General features: G+C 33.8%; 4 protein-coding genes and 2 long non-coding RNA genes across 7 annotated transcripts; 3 read left to right on the top strand and 3 right to left on the bottom strand.

Annotated features, from left to right (window-relative positions):
• Positions 1 to 61: 61 nt before the first annotated feature.
• AT5G09375 lies at positions 62 to 440 on the bottom strand. The gene has a single exon (NR_143204.1). It is a non-coding gene; the product is annotated as an other RNA (long non-coding RNA).
• AT5G09365 lies at positions 126 to 550 on the top strand. Its single transcript, NR_143203.1, has one exon. It is a non-coding gene; the product is annotated as an other RNA (long non-coding RNA).
• An 835-nt stretch (positions 551 to 1385) lies between these two features.
• On the bottom strand, positions 1386 to 2938 carry HB25 (homeobox protein 25). The gene has a single exon (NM_125939.3). It carries the CDS (start codon positions 2759 to 2761, stop codon positions 1922 to 1924), a length of 840 nt encoding a protein of 279 aa, NP_201344.1. The 5' UTR covers positions 2762 to 2938; the 3' UTR covers positions 1386 to 1921.
• A 2691-nt stretch (positions 2939 to 5629) lies between these two features.
• Positions 5630 to 7657, bottom strand: AT5G65400 (alpha/beta-Hydrolases superfamily protein). Of its 2 annotated transcripts, none has more exons than NM_125938.4 (6): positions 7214 to 7524; positions 6957 to 7055; positions 6818 to 6859; positions 6444 to 6588; positions 6098 to 6199; positions 5630 to 5969 (listed from the first exon to the last, which is right to left on the bottom strand). In NM_125938.4, the coding sequence occupies exons 1-6, from the start codon at positions 7490 to 7492 to the stop codon at positions 5878 to 5880; spliced, it is 759 nt and encodes a 252-aa protein (NP_201343.2). In that variant the 5' UTR covers positions 7493 to 7524; the 3' UTR covers positions 5630 to 5877. The 2 variants fall into 2 exon arrangements, with proteins under 2 accessions (NP_201343.2, NP_001331116.1); NM_001345679.1 differs by having other exon boundaries at positions 5640 to 5969; positions 7214 to 7657.
• A 1735-nt stretch (positions 7658 to 9392) lies between these two features.
• Positions 9393 to 10359, top strand: AGP7 (arabinogalactan protein 7). The gene has a single exon (NM_125937.3). It carries the CDS (start codon positions 9665 to 9667, stop codon positions 10055 to 10057), a length of 393 nt encoding a protein of 130 aa, NP_569011.1. The 5' UTR covers positions 9393 to 9664; the 3' UTR covers positions 10058 to 10359.
• Positions 10360 to 12379: 2020 nt separating this feature from the next.
• On the top strand, positions 12380 to 16003 carry AT5G65380 (MATE efflux family protein). The gene is made up of 9 exons (NM_125936.4): positions 12380 to 12863; positions 12951 to 13238; positions 13445 to 13698; positions 13785 to 13871; positions 14112 to 14168; positions 14930 to 15168; positions 15246 to 15364; positions 15464 to 15553; positions 15649 to 16003. The coding sequence occupies exons 1-9, from the start codon at positions 12588 to 12590 to the stop codon at positions 15697 to 15699; spliced, it is 1461 nt and encodes a 486-aa protein (NP_201341.1). The 5' UTR covers positions 12380 to 12587; the 3' UTR covers positions 15700 to 16003.
• Positions 16004 to 16040: the final 37 nt, after the last annotated feature.

Here is a 16040-nt window from a genome sequence, read left to right as displayed (position 1 = left end):
CATTATTTTCAAACAAGTGTTGATCGAAGTTTAAATTCGATCCGATTCATTAGCCATATCAATGAACTAATTGAGGTAAACGCGTTTGAAATTTGTGAAAACTAAATTTTGGACCAAAAAAGAAAGAAGGGAGAAAATGAAAGAGGACCACAACAAAGTCATCTTCACTCTAGGAGTGTGCAGCTTTAGCTTGGACAAGAATGCGTAGAGATTGCCTTATCAAGCAAAAGCATCTCTCTCAAGTCTCTTCATTTGTGTGTATATTTGTCTCTCTCTCACTCTCTTTCGAGTTTTACTGCACTGTCTGAGGGAGAGAGAAAAAGAGAGAGATGATGGAGAGGTTGAGACATGAAAAGCTATATATGGAAATGGCCGTGAGATGGGGACTCGAATCTTATCTGCCTCTTCTTTCCTTTTACAATCATTTTGGTTCCCTCTTTCCTCTGCATCTTTGCATTTCACCATCACTCAAAACCCTAATTTCATCTGAATTCATTATCTTTGTTTCTCTCAGGTATACGATGTAAGATAGAGAGATATAATGTATGTTCATATGTACACATACCTTAGTCAATAAATTTTTCACAAACACACTTTGCATAAAATAAATTACTAGGCCGAACCACTTTTGTTAATTATAATTACTGTAACTCGTTGAAATTGATATTGTTATTACTACTAAATGATTATGGAACCAATTGAATATGTTTTTGCTCGATTAAATTGAATGTTTACTACTCAAATTAAATTATCATTAGAGGTGAAATAAGTGAATGAGTGATCTTAAGAAAAAGTAAACAAAATTAGTTCCAGATGAAAGTCTAGGGATTTGGAAGAAGAACATCATTAATGCAGTAATGTATGTGTGCCCATATGTTTTCCTATCTTCTCCTTCTTGCTTCCAAAGAAGCCCACATGTTTCCTTCTTCCCCAGATCTTCAAAGAACAATATACATATACATATAATATAAGACATAAAGAGGATATAAGAAGCTTTGGATGCATCGACATGTTTTGAGTTTAATTTTTTTTTTTTTTTTTAAGTGAAGAATTAATTCCCAGGAATCAGAATACTGTTGCCGCAGCTAGCTGATGTTATTTCACCTTTTTCATTTCCAATGGAAAAAAAAAATTATTTAATTCACGCATATATGATAATAATATAAGCCATTGAAATACTTATTTAATTCTTAGGGCAGAGATCTCCATCCCAAGGAAATTCCGACCGATCCACATTTGAGTCCTACACTCATTGGACAATTAAATGACAAGTATATATATATATATAGAATCCCACATAAGATATAATTATGACAATAACCAATTTATCATTAGATATGTGTGGTAAAAAATGATCAAGAAAATATATAAACACTCAAAAACCTAGAACTTAAGAAACAAGAACACTATCAGATCTAGCTAGCTACAAATGTGTGTGTGGGTGAAAATAATGGTCAGTCAAATATAATAACACACAAAAACACCAGGAACTTAAGAAACAATATATAACAATGTCAACAAGTAAAAGCTTAGGCTGCACAAAATAAAATAAAAATGAAATCATATGCTAAAGAAGACATAAATAATGCATACACAAAATACATGTACATATATATTCAGGATCAAGTTCATATAGATTCATACACAAAACATGATAAATTCAAACACTGACAAATGTGATGCAAATAAGGACGTCAGTAATTTATAGTCAGACCAATCAAAGATTTTGCTAAGAGACTTAAAAAGCTACTAATGCAAAACATAATTAACCAGAAATTAAAGATCATCACCAACATCATCAACATCATCATCAAAGAGGAAAATGGGTACATAAATTAAACAATAAAAACCTTGTCTCTCAAATTTCTCAAGTAATTAATTAAGCTAAATTAAAACCCTAGTGATCAAAGAAATTCAAGATTCATGGTTGGTCTTGTTCATGATGAAACGAAGACTGTGGTGGTGGAGGAGGAGGAGCCTGATGATGATGAAGTGGTGAAGGCGACTTACCAAGAGTGTGTTTGTTGTTATGTAACCAAACCTTAAGAACTTGTCTCGGAACACCAGTCTCCTGACAAAATCTCTGAATCACTTCATCGTCTTGTCTCTGAATTCTCCATCCAATCCTCTCAGCTAAAGCTAACATCCTTTCCTTTTGCTCAGCCGTAAACTTAGTCCTATGCCTCTTCCTAATCCCTCCTCCTGCTTCAGCTGAAGACGTCTCCATTGGATCTTCTGATCTCTCTCTTTGTGGAGGGGGAAGAGCGAGCTGAAGAGGAGGAGCTTGTGACGGTGGTGGTCGGTAGCTAACCGGAGCTGGAAGACGGTAAAACCCTGGCGGGGGAGGAGGAGGCTGATGTTGTGGCGGCGCGTGATGGAAGTAAGGTAATTCCTTGCGGTGGAAGTTACGGTGACAGCCACAAGCGGCGCATTTTAGAGCGTCGATGGTACCTTCGATTCCAGCTGGCATAAACTCACCACAACCATCGACCGCGTGTCCTCCTATGTTCACCGCTTGGTTCTTGAGACACTCACGGAACCTAAACCTGCTCCCTCCACCGCCGTGAACAACCATGAATCCTCCGCCACCGCCTGTGGAAGTAGTTCCGGTGGTTTCATGACTTTCTGTCGAGGCTTTGGGGAGAACACGAGAGAGAGGAGGAGAGTCGTAAACGGCGTCGTCGTCTTCTTCTTCCTCATGAAGATTCATATCCTCTTCTTGCTCTTCGTCGTTGTTGTTGTTGTTGTCTTCAAACTCCATTCAAGAAGTCGAGAAATGTGAAACTACGTCGTTTTTGGGGAGAGGAGGTTTCTCAAGAAGGTGAAGAAGAAGAGAGAGATAATGTGGACATTAAAGAGATTATCTTTCTCTCTTTTATCTCTCTCTTTTGGATTTGCCGATTTGAGAAGTGTTTTTATTTTATTTTTATCTTTTATTTTTGCTATATAATTTCTTGTTTATTGGAAATCGGAATCTAATATAATCTGTCCTCAACCACACTTTGTAACGCTTTCTTTATCTTTTGCATTATTTCTTTCTTTCTTTCTAATTTTACTTGAAGAGCTATTATACTTTCTTATTAATTATATATTCCTATTATTTTATTCAATTTGGTCGTATCGCTCTGACCATGCATGATTTGTTTTAGTCAACTATTCTTGTATTAGATCACAAATTTTAACCATGTTTATGATATAAAAAGACACGTTAAAAAGAAATTGATTTGAGTTCGTGTTTACTTGATTCCATTTACTGTTTATTTTTTCCTGGGTTATTACTTAAAGTTGTAAAGATTGTTACCTACATGTGAAAATTGAACGAAATATTACTAATTTTCTTCTAAAAATGACACACTAAAAACTTATTTATGTAATCTTGAATTAAAATGATATAATTAAACATGTTTGTCTTCTTCAGGAGTAGTTCTAGGGCTCATCTTAAAACACACTAGGTAGCTTATGGGTTTTACAAGTTTTCCATAAGCTTTTGTTATTTTTGGACAATACAACAATACAAAAAGCTTAGTGTAGGATTAAAAAACAAAAAGAGAGAGGAGATGATATTAGAGATAACTTTTTGGGAAACTAAAAAAAAAGGGGATAGAATCAAAATAAACGCGATAATTATTTTTGTCCATATGCCAATAGCATAAATATATGCATTAATATTTTTCTGCAATAAAGTGATGGGCAGTCTAATCACATCAAAATCAGTAATGCCCTTAATAATTTCAAGGTCTGAATTTTGTTGTCAACTTTTCAGAATTATTACTAAATAATTCAGTATAAATATATAAACACTAAAATAAAACTTTATTTAGTTTTATTTTGTGTCATCAAGTAAACAAAAGTTTAATGATACATTAAATACTTGTAGATTAGTTGCAAATGTGAAGACGAAACGTATGAGATGATCATTTCTCAGCCTCTGATTAACTTATGCTGACGTTAGATCTCCGACGACAGTTTTTATCCTTTCACTATGCTTTTACTGTTTTCTTTAAACGACCAGCACTATTATATACTCATATAACTGAGTATTATTTTTTTAACGACTAGTCTCTTCATTAATTCAGTCGAGGGTCATTGGTCTTGTCAACACAAAATTGCATGATGAATTTACGTAAGTTATTTGTGAGAAATATAAAAAATTTGTTGACGTAGCTAATTAAATTTAAAGAAAAAACATACTATGGAGTATTTTCTTTAAAGAAATATTAGCATTGGTATACGAGAATTCGAGAAGGAAACCAACATTCGCTCTCATCAATATTCAAATATTTCCAATCTTATAAAACAATAAAAAGTTGAAAATGAAATAATTTTTCAATAACCAGATTATGATGATTTAAATTAAAATTATACTATAAAAATACAGCTGACCGTTCCTTCAGAATAATAGTATAATAAAATAAAAGTAACATCTGTGTCGCATCAACAATAAATGCGAATGTTTTTGTACGGCTCAAATTTCAAAGCAGAGATTAAGATTTAAGAGTGAATAATGAAAACTCATTTGACATGAACAAAAAAGTGTAATTTTTATGTTACAAGAAAAATAAAGATCTGAAAATATATAAAACACCGACTAAATATTAATAAGAGGAGGAAATGAAGCAAATGGATTCCTGAAAGACGTTTGAGATGACGTGCTTACGTGTTACTTGTCAGCTGGCGGGAAACCGCTTTCCTACGTGGAGACACACAGAGGATTTGTCTCCGTTCATTATTCGTAAATCATCATAACGTTACATTTCTTACTAAACCGAATTTCAAAATTTCTTAATCTCAAAATTAGAAATCATAAATAGGTTACACAAAAACTTAAAGAGACAGAAGTAGTATTATCAAAAGAAACATGTAAAAACTATTCAACAGTTTTATGCCAGACATAATTCATGAGTTAATAGATTTCCTAAGTCAATGATAGGGTCTTTGAAATTCAATTTATTGCATATATCTATACATTAATGTTGATACGGTCATCACAATTCACAACTAGACATTCTCACGAGAAATTATTTTCTACCTCTTATTAAAATAGTGGTTTGGTATATCATGAGAACAGGGAAAACAACACAAAAACTAAACCAAACAACTATTTCAAGATATAAGCAAATTGTTGAAAATAGATTATGATGATGATTTGTTAAAAGTGCATGAAAACTAAACAGTTAAAGCTTTGCAAGCGTGAGAATACTTATGATGGGTATACATATAAGTCTGAAATTACACAACCCATGTCGACGTCTACTGTTTATCATATATTTATTTTGAAATGAGGGGTAATCATATGATCTGTAATTCGATATGTTCAATCAATTATTTCATACAAGAATAAAAAAAGAGTTGAAATTTTGTTTTTTTTTTAAGACTAGAAAGCAACCGACAAGGCTAAGTTAATAGGGTATAAGGGGGTAGATTGAAAAAGAAGTAAAACTTTGTTACAAGTGGAACTCATAGATTATCATGAGATCCATTTGACCATTAATACATCTAAAGGACAATAATTTAACTCACCTTCTTTGATGCCCCCCTCCATATTTTTTGTTCTTCCATCATTTTTTTTTTTTGTTGTTAAATTCTCCTAACATTTTTCCTATAACAAAGAAAAAAGTTTGAATAGAGTTTTTGATATTGGCTGCTCATATATTTAAAGGAAGACAATTGTACCAAACTATTTGACCATCTTTGGCTCTTCTCTATAAACTGTAATTACATGAACGGGCAATCCATATTGGTTGGTAAATTTAATAATTTACGTTTATTGAATTGTCCCTGGATAAAGACTAAACCAGAAGAATAATCACATCTCACAATTTTATAAAATTGCAAGATCATCTAATCTAAAGTAAACCATACTGGAGTAGCTCTCAGTCACATCAAGCTTCTTACAGAACCTGATTCATCAGAAAGCATCTGCCTAATGCTCTGGAAGAAACTCAACATTGTCTCCTCAGCTTTAGTATCTGCAGAAGACAAAGATAAGCTCATTAGAGTAAATTAAGAAGAGACAGATCTTATGTTACTTATTTCAATTGCATATTTCTCCAAAAAAAATCAGAGCTTAAATGATCAGCCTTTCATGCTTACTAACCGAGTTTTGGTATAATGTGTCCACCTGAATGATGGATCACCACTGGCTCTACGAATGATTCTACAAGCACTTCACCTTCTATCTTCAGGAAATCCCTCTCACCTGCAGCAAAACCGATACAGAATTACAAACAAGTTGTCTCTTATGTCATATCAAATGTTGTAGGAGAGAATCTCTAACGTTAACATGTAGTGCTGCAGATTAGATTCTAGTCTAAACACTCCCATGCCAATCTTGGCTACACTAAAGGCACACTACTAACGTAAGCTTCAAACAACAGAAACTTGGCATTACAACATAACCGAGAAATCAAGTCAAGAACATGCGCAACGTAGTAACAGTTTACCTATGAAGTGGAGTGATGGGCAACGAACTGGAGATGAGAATGCATTAACAGCAGCTTTAGGCTCCCCAAACATCAACCCTGGAATTTTCGCTCCAGAAATGATAACTAAAAACTTGACTTTTGGCACCTTAGTTAGAGCCGATCCCTACAAAACAGTTTACAACATCACAGACTTACTCAAACTATTAAAACAACATGTTTCATTCTTCAATTCAGATTCAACCTCTCTGTTGCATATAAATGGTTTCAACATCACACACTTGCTCAAAACAGAACAATAGAAAACTACTCTAACAATAGGTTTCATTCTTCAAAATATCATAAGCAGATTCAATCTCAGAACCAGGATTATGATCAGTTATGCAGTTATGTACCTGTTCTTGCATTCCAGGAATAGCTGCAGTTAGAAAAGCTCCCTGCAAGAATGGATCAAGAATCAACGGTCCACGATCCTCCTGCTGATATATATGAAAGTGATCAGTACTAAAATCTCGCCAAAGAATCAAAACAAACCTGAGAAAAACCAAGAAGACCATCAAAAGGTCCATTCTTTATCATGTAGTCCTCTATATAAGCCAAACACTCTTCAAAATTCCTATATTCCTTAAACCCCTGCAAACACACACACACACAAATCAAATTATGTATACAAACTTAGACCAAATCTCTCTGTTTTCTAGAGAAAAAAAACAACCTTTACTCTGATAGTGTTAACAGTGTCAATGATCAATACTGAATTCAAGGAAATTTAGGATTTTGTTGCAACGAACCTTGTTAGCCTGGTACCACTCGTAATACGGTGGGTCAAAGAAACGCTCGACGTCCGATTTCCCGGTGGCCGGAAAAGGAGCGTCAAGGAAATCGAGGTCGAGATCTCGGAGAATTGTGTCCGGCCATTTACCTATACCGGCTTGGAGAATCCGACCACTAGTTCTGAATCCATGAAGGCATAAAATTCTAGGGTTCTTCGGTTTCAGGTGAATTTCCGGCGCCATCGCCGTCGTTAACCGTAATCCCGTTTGGAAACAAGGATAGGAGTATCCTAACATCTGACAAGCTCTAGCTCTCTTCTCAGGTTTCGAATTGTCCTTGTGCCCTAACATATCGCTTGTCGCGAAAGTTTTGGTAGAAAGGCCCAAAACTCTATAGGCCCATAAAGAAGAATCCTTTGAAATCAGTTTCGCAAATATCGGCCCATATCATTGTTTATCTCTTATTACAAATATTTTCCAAACTTTCAAGAGTTACAATTACAAATAGATCAATATATATATAGACAATGAAAATTATGTATGGAGAAGCTTACTCGAAGAAATGAGAGTTTTCCACTAACAAAAAAAACTTGTATATTCATCATAATCTAACTTTTTTTTAGATAATCCAAATCATGCTTTAAATTATGTAAAGTTCAGTTAGAAGTGAATACATGTTGCTCTAAGAGTTACAACAACATAAAGCCAGCACAAAACTCATGCTTTAGCATTCTCTTCCCCTAAATAAATATATGCTTCTTGGCTATATATATTATTAGACACGCATATGGGACATCATGTTTTTTTTTTTTTTTTTTTTTACAATTATCAAGAAAATGGTTTGGAGTCGAGGTGGTCTTTCGGCAATTTTGACTGCAGCCGAAGCCAAAGATAAAGAAATTTCGACATTAAACCTCAACAGTTTTTTCATATGGATTCAAAGCAAACTACTATGTATAGATTCATTTTTAACACTTAATTCATCCTCTAGGAATCCCACACTGATGTAATCAAATCGTATATATTGCAAATGAACTTTATAGCATATGTAACAAAGCAAGTTATAGTGCATATATAACGAACTTGTCGTTATCATCTGAAACAACCTGTAATGATCTTCTCAATTCTTTATATTGATGTTCACACTAATGAAAATAAAGTTGGATGCAAATATTTTGAACTTTTAGTTAGGGATTAATCAATCGAGTCAGTGCAATAAAAATTGTAGGTATAGTGTATAATCGTCGGTTGGTTTCGCATCATATGGGCCTCATAAAATTGCCAACTATAATTCAGTTCATTTTGTCAAATACCGATTATATTTTAATTTAATGATTAATACGAACCTTCTGGATTCACTGTAAAATGACCTTTACAGGCTATCAAATGTCTTCTTCCGTTGTTATGTTATGTTGTAATGTATATGTACCCGTTTTATTTGGGGTTATAATATTTGTATTTATTATTCAACTATATAAAATTCTCTGACAGCTATCTCCAACTCTTGTTACTACTAGCAACAAACACAAGAGATAGTAATGGACAAAAGAAAATAAATAAAACGAAAAACAGCAAATATCCAACGGTAACGACAACAATAAAACCATAACCAGTAATCAAAAATTATCCCGATAGGTCTGCTACGCACATGGGATATACGATAATAACGACATCGTTCTTTCTTGATAGATCTGTATTTTTGTCATTAAGGTTCATCGTATACGGGCAAAGAGATCGTTACTATTTACTATATCAGAAAAAGTATACTATTATTATCGGTGGGTGGATCGATTAGACAGTAAGACAAACATGATACAATATTCAATACTACTTCATTATACGTTTTCTCTCTCCAATTATTATTGACAATCATGATTCGATTTAGCTAAACCAATCCGGTCTTCTAAAACCATTGATGATTTTATACTCAACGGATAGAATTGGTTCTCAACTTCGATTTCTCATCTACTATACTTACCAAATCATTAAAAAATGACAAATTTACAACTAAGAGCTAAAAATTGAGTTAACCTAAAAATCCTACAAAATTATATATATACATATATGCGACTACATTATAGTGATAAAATGATCTATCACTTAATTATGTTTAGTTTTGAAAATGTATTCTCTTATTTACGATAAAACAAGTTGTTAATCACTGATATGTGTGTGTTACTGATCAAATATTTTTGCTATTTTTTTTCACTTAAACGTTTCTGCTATTTGACTACTAAAATGTTATTCCTTCATTTGAATATTAGCTACTAATCATTATTTATACTAATAATAATCGAATAATTATGATCCCCTCCGCAAGATATTTAATTAGATACTACTTAATTTATAATTATTGTTATCTCTCTCTCTCGCTTTATATAGTTCCATCGTGGTCATTCCTCACCTAAACAACTCTGCTTCACTCTCTATCTTTCTTAAGTAAACAAATCTTTAGAGAGAGTGGAAAAAATGAATTCGAAGATCATCGAAGCTTTCTTCATCGTTGCTCTCTTCACTACCTCATGCCTCGCTCAAGCTCCAGCTCCTTCTCCAACCACCACCGTCACTCCTCCTCCCGTTGCCACTCCACCACCCGCCGCAACTCCCGCTCCGACCACCACTCCACCACCTGCCGTCTCCCCTGCCCCCACCTCTTCTCCTCCGTCTTCAGCTCCTTCTCCGTCGTCTGATGCCCCTACCGCTTCTCCACCTGCACCGGAAGGTCCCGGAGTTAGCCCCGGCGAACTAGCCCCGACACCTTCCGATGCTTCCGCTCCTCCACCTAACGCCGCTTTAACCAACAAAGCTTTCGTCGTCGGTTCACTTGTCGCCGCGATTATTTACGCCGTCGTGTTGGCTTAGGATCTCATTGTTTACATCTTGAAAACATTATGTTTTACATTTTATAGTTTCGGTGTTAATTTCGATAATTTGATTGATTTTTCGTTATTCGATTGTTTACGGTGGAGTTAAAATGAGATGTTGACACGTGTAACTTTTCATGGTTTGTTGTCTACGTGGAATATGTTGTGTAAATCCAGTAATAGGCTAATAAAATTACTTTATTATTCGTTCTCACATGTTTCATCACTCTTTTAATAGGAATAAAATGTAAGAACTCAAAAAGAAAATTCATAATTTTTATAAAATCAGGTATTCTCGAGATCTGATTCTTGTGATTTCAGAACTGTTTAATCATGTTCGTGTCTTTTTCTTTTTATGAAATTGAGTTATCTTTATTGGATGAATATGAGTCCAAATAAAGCGATTTTAAATACTTCTGGAATCCGGATCTGAGATCTGTCCAGTATTATAATGCATATTGCTTAATCTTTATCAATCAAAGATAGCTGACTCAAATTATACAATTTATTTTCCTAAACTTATATATTATATGTTTCCAAAAAAGACAGACATTCAGAACGTAAATTTCACATAGAACTATGAAATGTTTTCAAGATGCAATTAAAAAGTATCCCCTTTTAAACCTCACAAAACAATAAGTATCCCCTTTCAAAATGCAATTAATATCGAACTTTTGTTTCACGAATATTTGAATTTGTTAATTTCCATGTCATAACTCCTTCACAAACGTTGTTATTTTTTTTGTCACCAGGCCTGCAAAGCCCGTTCAATAGCGTTCTCGTATTTGGGCTGGTCCAACATCATTGTCACAAGATATTAAAAATGTGTATCAAGTATGATAAAATCACAGTAACAGTTGTCGAATTTGGTTCTCACCCAAAAAAAAAAACTCGAGTTTCGTCTTCTTCTTTTTTTTTGACAATAATCTGGTCTTTCAACATGCATGACTAAATTTAAAGTATCAAATTTTGATTTCCTTGTGGAGAAAAATGATTTATTATTATCATTTGGTTTTGTTATAAGCATTGTTTTAAGATTTTGCAAATTATCAAATTTATAGGATAAGAATAATTATACATCACAAAAATATAAAATGTCAATTTTGTACAACAATACTGTTAAATTGTTTACTATGTTTGCCTGTGGAAATTTTAGTTGGAAGAAGAGATTGTGATTAACAAAATACTTGAACATTTCTTTTCTAGAAGCATTTTTTACGGCTACAAACGCACTGAAACCTTTAACATATATTATCAATCCAACCATAAAGTCAATATTGGTCCACGCTTTAGATTTCAGAAGACGCACGAATTATGTAACTTCTAAGCTTTTCTTCCTTATCAAGGAAAAACATGAAAAACGATTAGTTTTCTTACAAATTCCAACCCCTCGTGATAATTTTATATTTCGTTTTCCAAAATAGTAGTCGAAATGTTCGAATGGACAGTAGTAAACAATTAATGAAAGAGTTGGTATGGAAGAATTGAAGAAAGAATTGCCATTAACGTAACAGCCAAATTGTCAATAAATTAGAGGCAGACAAAGTATAAAGTCTAAGGTGCCTTTAACGGTGAGTGTACGTGCCCCATCTAATCGAGACAATAGGAATAAACTATTTTTCTGGTTGAGTATTATAAGATTCCGTTATAACTTTATAAATAATTTGGCTGTAAGAAAAACGTCAACTTGTAAAGTTACGATGTAACTGTGTTCTTAATTACATGAAGTTTTAAGTTGGGTCTGGTTGGGAGACTTGGAGTAGTTTCTTTTGGTAGACATTTCTCAAACAGACAAATACTTAACTTCATTAGGCCATTAGTATGTAAGCAATGAGATCACATGGGGACTCTGACGCATGTCGATCGAGATAAAACGACGTTTACCCAAAAAAACAAAACCAATATATACCACGTGCCTCTCACGTGTCGATTTTATTCGATTTCAATAGAACTCGAAATGTATGGCTTTCCTTTTTTCAGTGTTAATTAACTTATTATGATGATTCACTTAGATAGCAAACCTAACCCGAAATCCTAAGGCTAGTACGGAAACTTAATAGTTTGTCAAATGACGTATCTCAAGATTTTTTCTTAAAATAAACTCGTACCAAACTTTTTATTTGAATACTTTCATAGATTCAAAATCCATGGCATGGACCTCGTTAAAAGATAAATATGTTTGCTGTCAAATATTATAGTTAGGAAATTATCTATTTGTTGTCGTCATATTTGTAAATTGCGAGGCCATAAATATTTCATTCTTTTCTTTTTCATACTGTATATATTTGAAATTTATTATATTCTCTGTAATAGAAAAAGACACGAAGTTTATCATATAAACGTTTATAAATGAATGAATAGGAATTTTTTTATACCACAATTGAATTATAACACTAGCCACAGACTTTATATATAGATAAAAACCAATTCACACACGACTCATCTCTCGTCTTCACCATTCTTCTCACTTCTTCTTTTCTCCTTATATTTCATTTCTTCCACATAACTAAAAAAAAAAGGAATTAGCGATGAGGGGAGGTGATGGAGAAGAAGGATCGGAGTCAAGAGTTGCACTGTTGAAAAGTCCTCACACGGCGGAGGAAGACGGTGAAGGATTGAAGGATAGAATTTTGGTTGAGACAAAAAAGCTATGGCAAATAGTTGGTCCGGCCATATTCAGTCGAGTAACGACATATTCGATGCTTGTAATCACTCAAGCTTTCGCTGGTCATCTCGGCGATCTTGAACTCGCCGCCATATCCATCGTTAATAACGTCACCGTTGGCTTCAACTTTGGCCTCTTGGTATAGTATCTACACAATCTTGATTAAAATGTTTTTTTCCTTCATTTTTCTAAAAAATAATAATATGAGTATATGTAAATGGTTTAGCTTGGAATGGCGAGTGCGTTGGAAACGCTGTGTGGACAAGCGTTTGGAGCGAAGAAATATCATATGTTGGGAGTTTATATGCAGCGTTCTTGGATTGTTCTCTTCTTTTGCTGTGTCTTGTTATTACCAACTTATATTTTCACTACTCCGGTTCTTAAATTTCTTGGTCAACCGGACGATATCGCTGAGCTGTCCGGTGTTGTCGCCATTTGGGTCATACCGCTTCATTTCGCCTTCACTTTGTCTTTTCCCCTTCAACGTTTCCTTCAGTGCCAGCTCAAAAACCGAGTATGTATTCGATCGATCTAATCGTTTCAAACATAATTATACGTCTAATAATCTAATAAAAAAGGTAACAGTTTTCATATACAAAATACTACTTTCAGTTTTTTCTAAATATGTGCATGTCATAAGCATATATTTTTAAAATATGTTTAATAGTTTATTGGCTGATCAATGTTTGAACAAGTCATTTTTTTTTTTTGGGTTATTAGGTGACTGCGTATGCGGCAGCGGTTGCATTGGTGGTTCATATTTTAGTGTGTTGGTTGTTCGTGGACGGGCTTAAACTAGGAGTCGTGGGGACTGTAGCTACGATTAGTATCTCGTGGTGGGTCAATGTTCTTATTCTGTTAGTTTACTCTACTTGTGGTGGTTGTCCGCTTACTTGGACCGGCTTATCCTCTGAAGCCTTAACCGGACTTTGGGAATTCCTTAAACTCTCTGCTTCTTCAGGCGTCATGCTCTGGTACCAACAACTTTTTTTGTGACATTTGTCTAATTATGTCCGACACAACTTTTAACGGTAGATACTTGGGTTTATTTTGTTTACAGTTTGGAGAATTGGTATTATCGGATTTTGATTATAATGACTGGGAATCTTCAAAATGCTCGAATCGCCGTTGACTCCTTGTCCATATGGTAATTAAGTCGTTTTAATGACCTTTATTTTGTTTATGTTGATATGTTTAATTAAAAGTACTAAAATAGAAAGAAAAGTCATCAATCATATATAAATCTTATCGCATTGTTTCTCACGTCTGCTTTTTGGGTTGTTGCGGAAAGGTTATAGTTGTTTTCTTGTTTTTATCTTCTATTGATAAATGAATATATTACTCCGGTCGAGATGTATGATTAATTTTAGAACAAAACTTTTGGCAGCATGGCGATAAATGGTTGGGAGATGATGATACCTCTCGCTTTCTTCGCCGGAACCGGGTAACGTCCATTCTCCTCTATTGCTAATTGCTAATTTGTGATGATCTAATTGGTACCGGTTCAGTTTAGTCTAATTTTTGTACAATCATATTAAATATCAACTATCAACTATGTTAGGTCGTTACAACGGACCCATGAAAATTAAAGGTGGGAAACTTACAATGAATGCGGAATAGATGTCATGTTGGGTTTGTATATAACATGGATTCTATTTTTAATTCAAATATATCGGAATCTAAAAACGGTCGTATATAAATAAATGTAATTACCAATCAGTATTTATTATCAACTATCAACTATACATAGTGAATGCATGTCAATGTCAAAATAATATACGTCGACAAAAATACCATAGTACTGTCAATTTTATTTGTGAACGTGGAATTTGCAATAAAACAATACAATACTTAATGGGGTATAATATTGATTAGATACATTTTCGAGGAACAATAATTTTGTGTGTGGGAATATTTAGGAAATTGAAACCTAACATTTGGCACATATATGGCTAGATCCTTACAGCTTTTGCTATCTTCTTCCGTGTCTGCCTTGATTTCTTCTTATCTTTATATTTGTCGTCTTGTCTGAATTAAGATGTATACGAGAATAGAAAATTAGAGATAACTCTCCTTGCTATTATAGTTTTGTTTAATTTATAATTTTTTCATGTTCACTTGTTTTTATTCTAAATTTTTGTGTGGGCATCTAGATACAAGAAAACTATTAACATCTAGATACTTAATTTACGTGAACTATTGTAGTGTCCGTGTGGCGAACGAATTAGGAGCTGGTAATGGTAAAGGAGCAAGATTTGCGACGATTGTATCGGTAACACAATCGTTGATAATCGGATTGTTTTTTTGGGTGCTAATAATGCTTCTCCATAACCAAATCGCATGGATCTTCTCTTCGAGTGTAGCCGTCTTAGACGCCGTCAATAAACTCTCACTTCTGCTAGCTTTCACCGTTCTTCTTAACAGCGTTCAACCGGTTCTTTCCGGTACGTAACAATTTTACTTACTTTATAAACCGAGTCAACGTTTTTGGTTGACTTTTTTTCTTTGGCTTACTGAGTAGGTGTGGCGGTTGGATCGGGTTGGCAATCGTACGTGGCATATATAAACTTGGGATGTTACTATTGCATTGGTGTTCCACTTGGGTTTCTCATGGGCTGGGGTTTTAAACTCGGTGTCATGGTAATATTCACGATTTTCTTCAACTATTCATTTTATATTTATATAGTTTTTTTTTTATTCAGTGGAATAATGATTTGTGGTTTTATTTATCTATTATAGGGAATTTGGGGTGGTATGATTTTTGGAGGAACCGCTGTTCAAACCATGATCTTAAGTTTTATCACAATGAGATGTGACTGGGAAAAAGAGGTAGATTTGATATTTTTTGGTTTTGGTTTGTCTTTGTTTAGCAAATTTGAGAATTTACTGATAACGTTTTCTTATATGTTTTATAAAATTTACAGGCGCAGAAAGCAAGTGCTCGTATTAACAAATGGTCCAACACAATAAAATGATTCAAGATTTTGTTGAATCAACTATTAAATAATTTTGCAGCATAATATGGTTTTGGAAAACTGGTGTATGTTTTGTATCCAAATGTGATACAACATATTTAGAGCCGGTTCATAGATTACATAGGATCGCTGCAATTACTGCAAAATGGCCTTTGTGATTTTCTTTTTATAGCATGCCTTGTAATATTATTAGATAAAACTGCTTTATTTTAATTTAGTAAAAATAATAAAAAGTTATTGGTTTAACGTGCATATCGCTTTTAAATATGCCTCAAATTATACCAATGCCTTCTTTGGTGGTTTTGCAAATTATAAATTCATAAGATATTTACATATAGTAT

The sequence above is a fragment of the Arabidopsis thaliana genome, chromosome 5, assembly GCF_000001735.4.
Source record: "Arabidopsis thaliana chromosome 5, partial sequence".
NCBI classification, from domain to species: domain Eukaryota; kingdom Viridiplantae; phylum Streptophyta; class Magnoliopsida; order Brassicales; family Brassicaceae; genus Arabidopsis; species Arabidopsis thaliana.
This window is presented reverse-complemented; position numbering and strand designations above follow the sequence as displayed.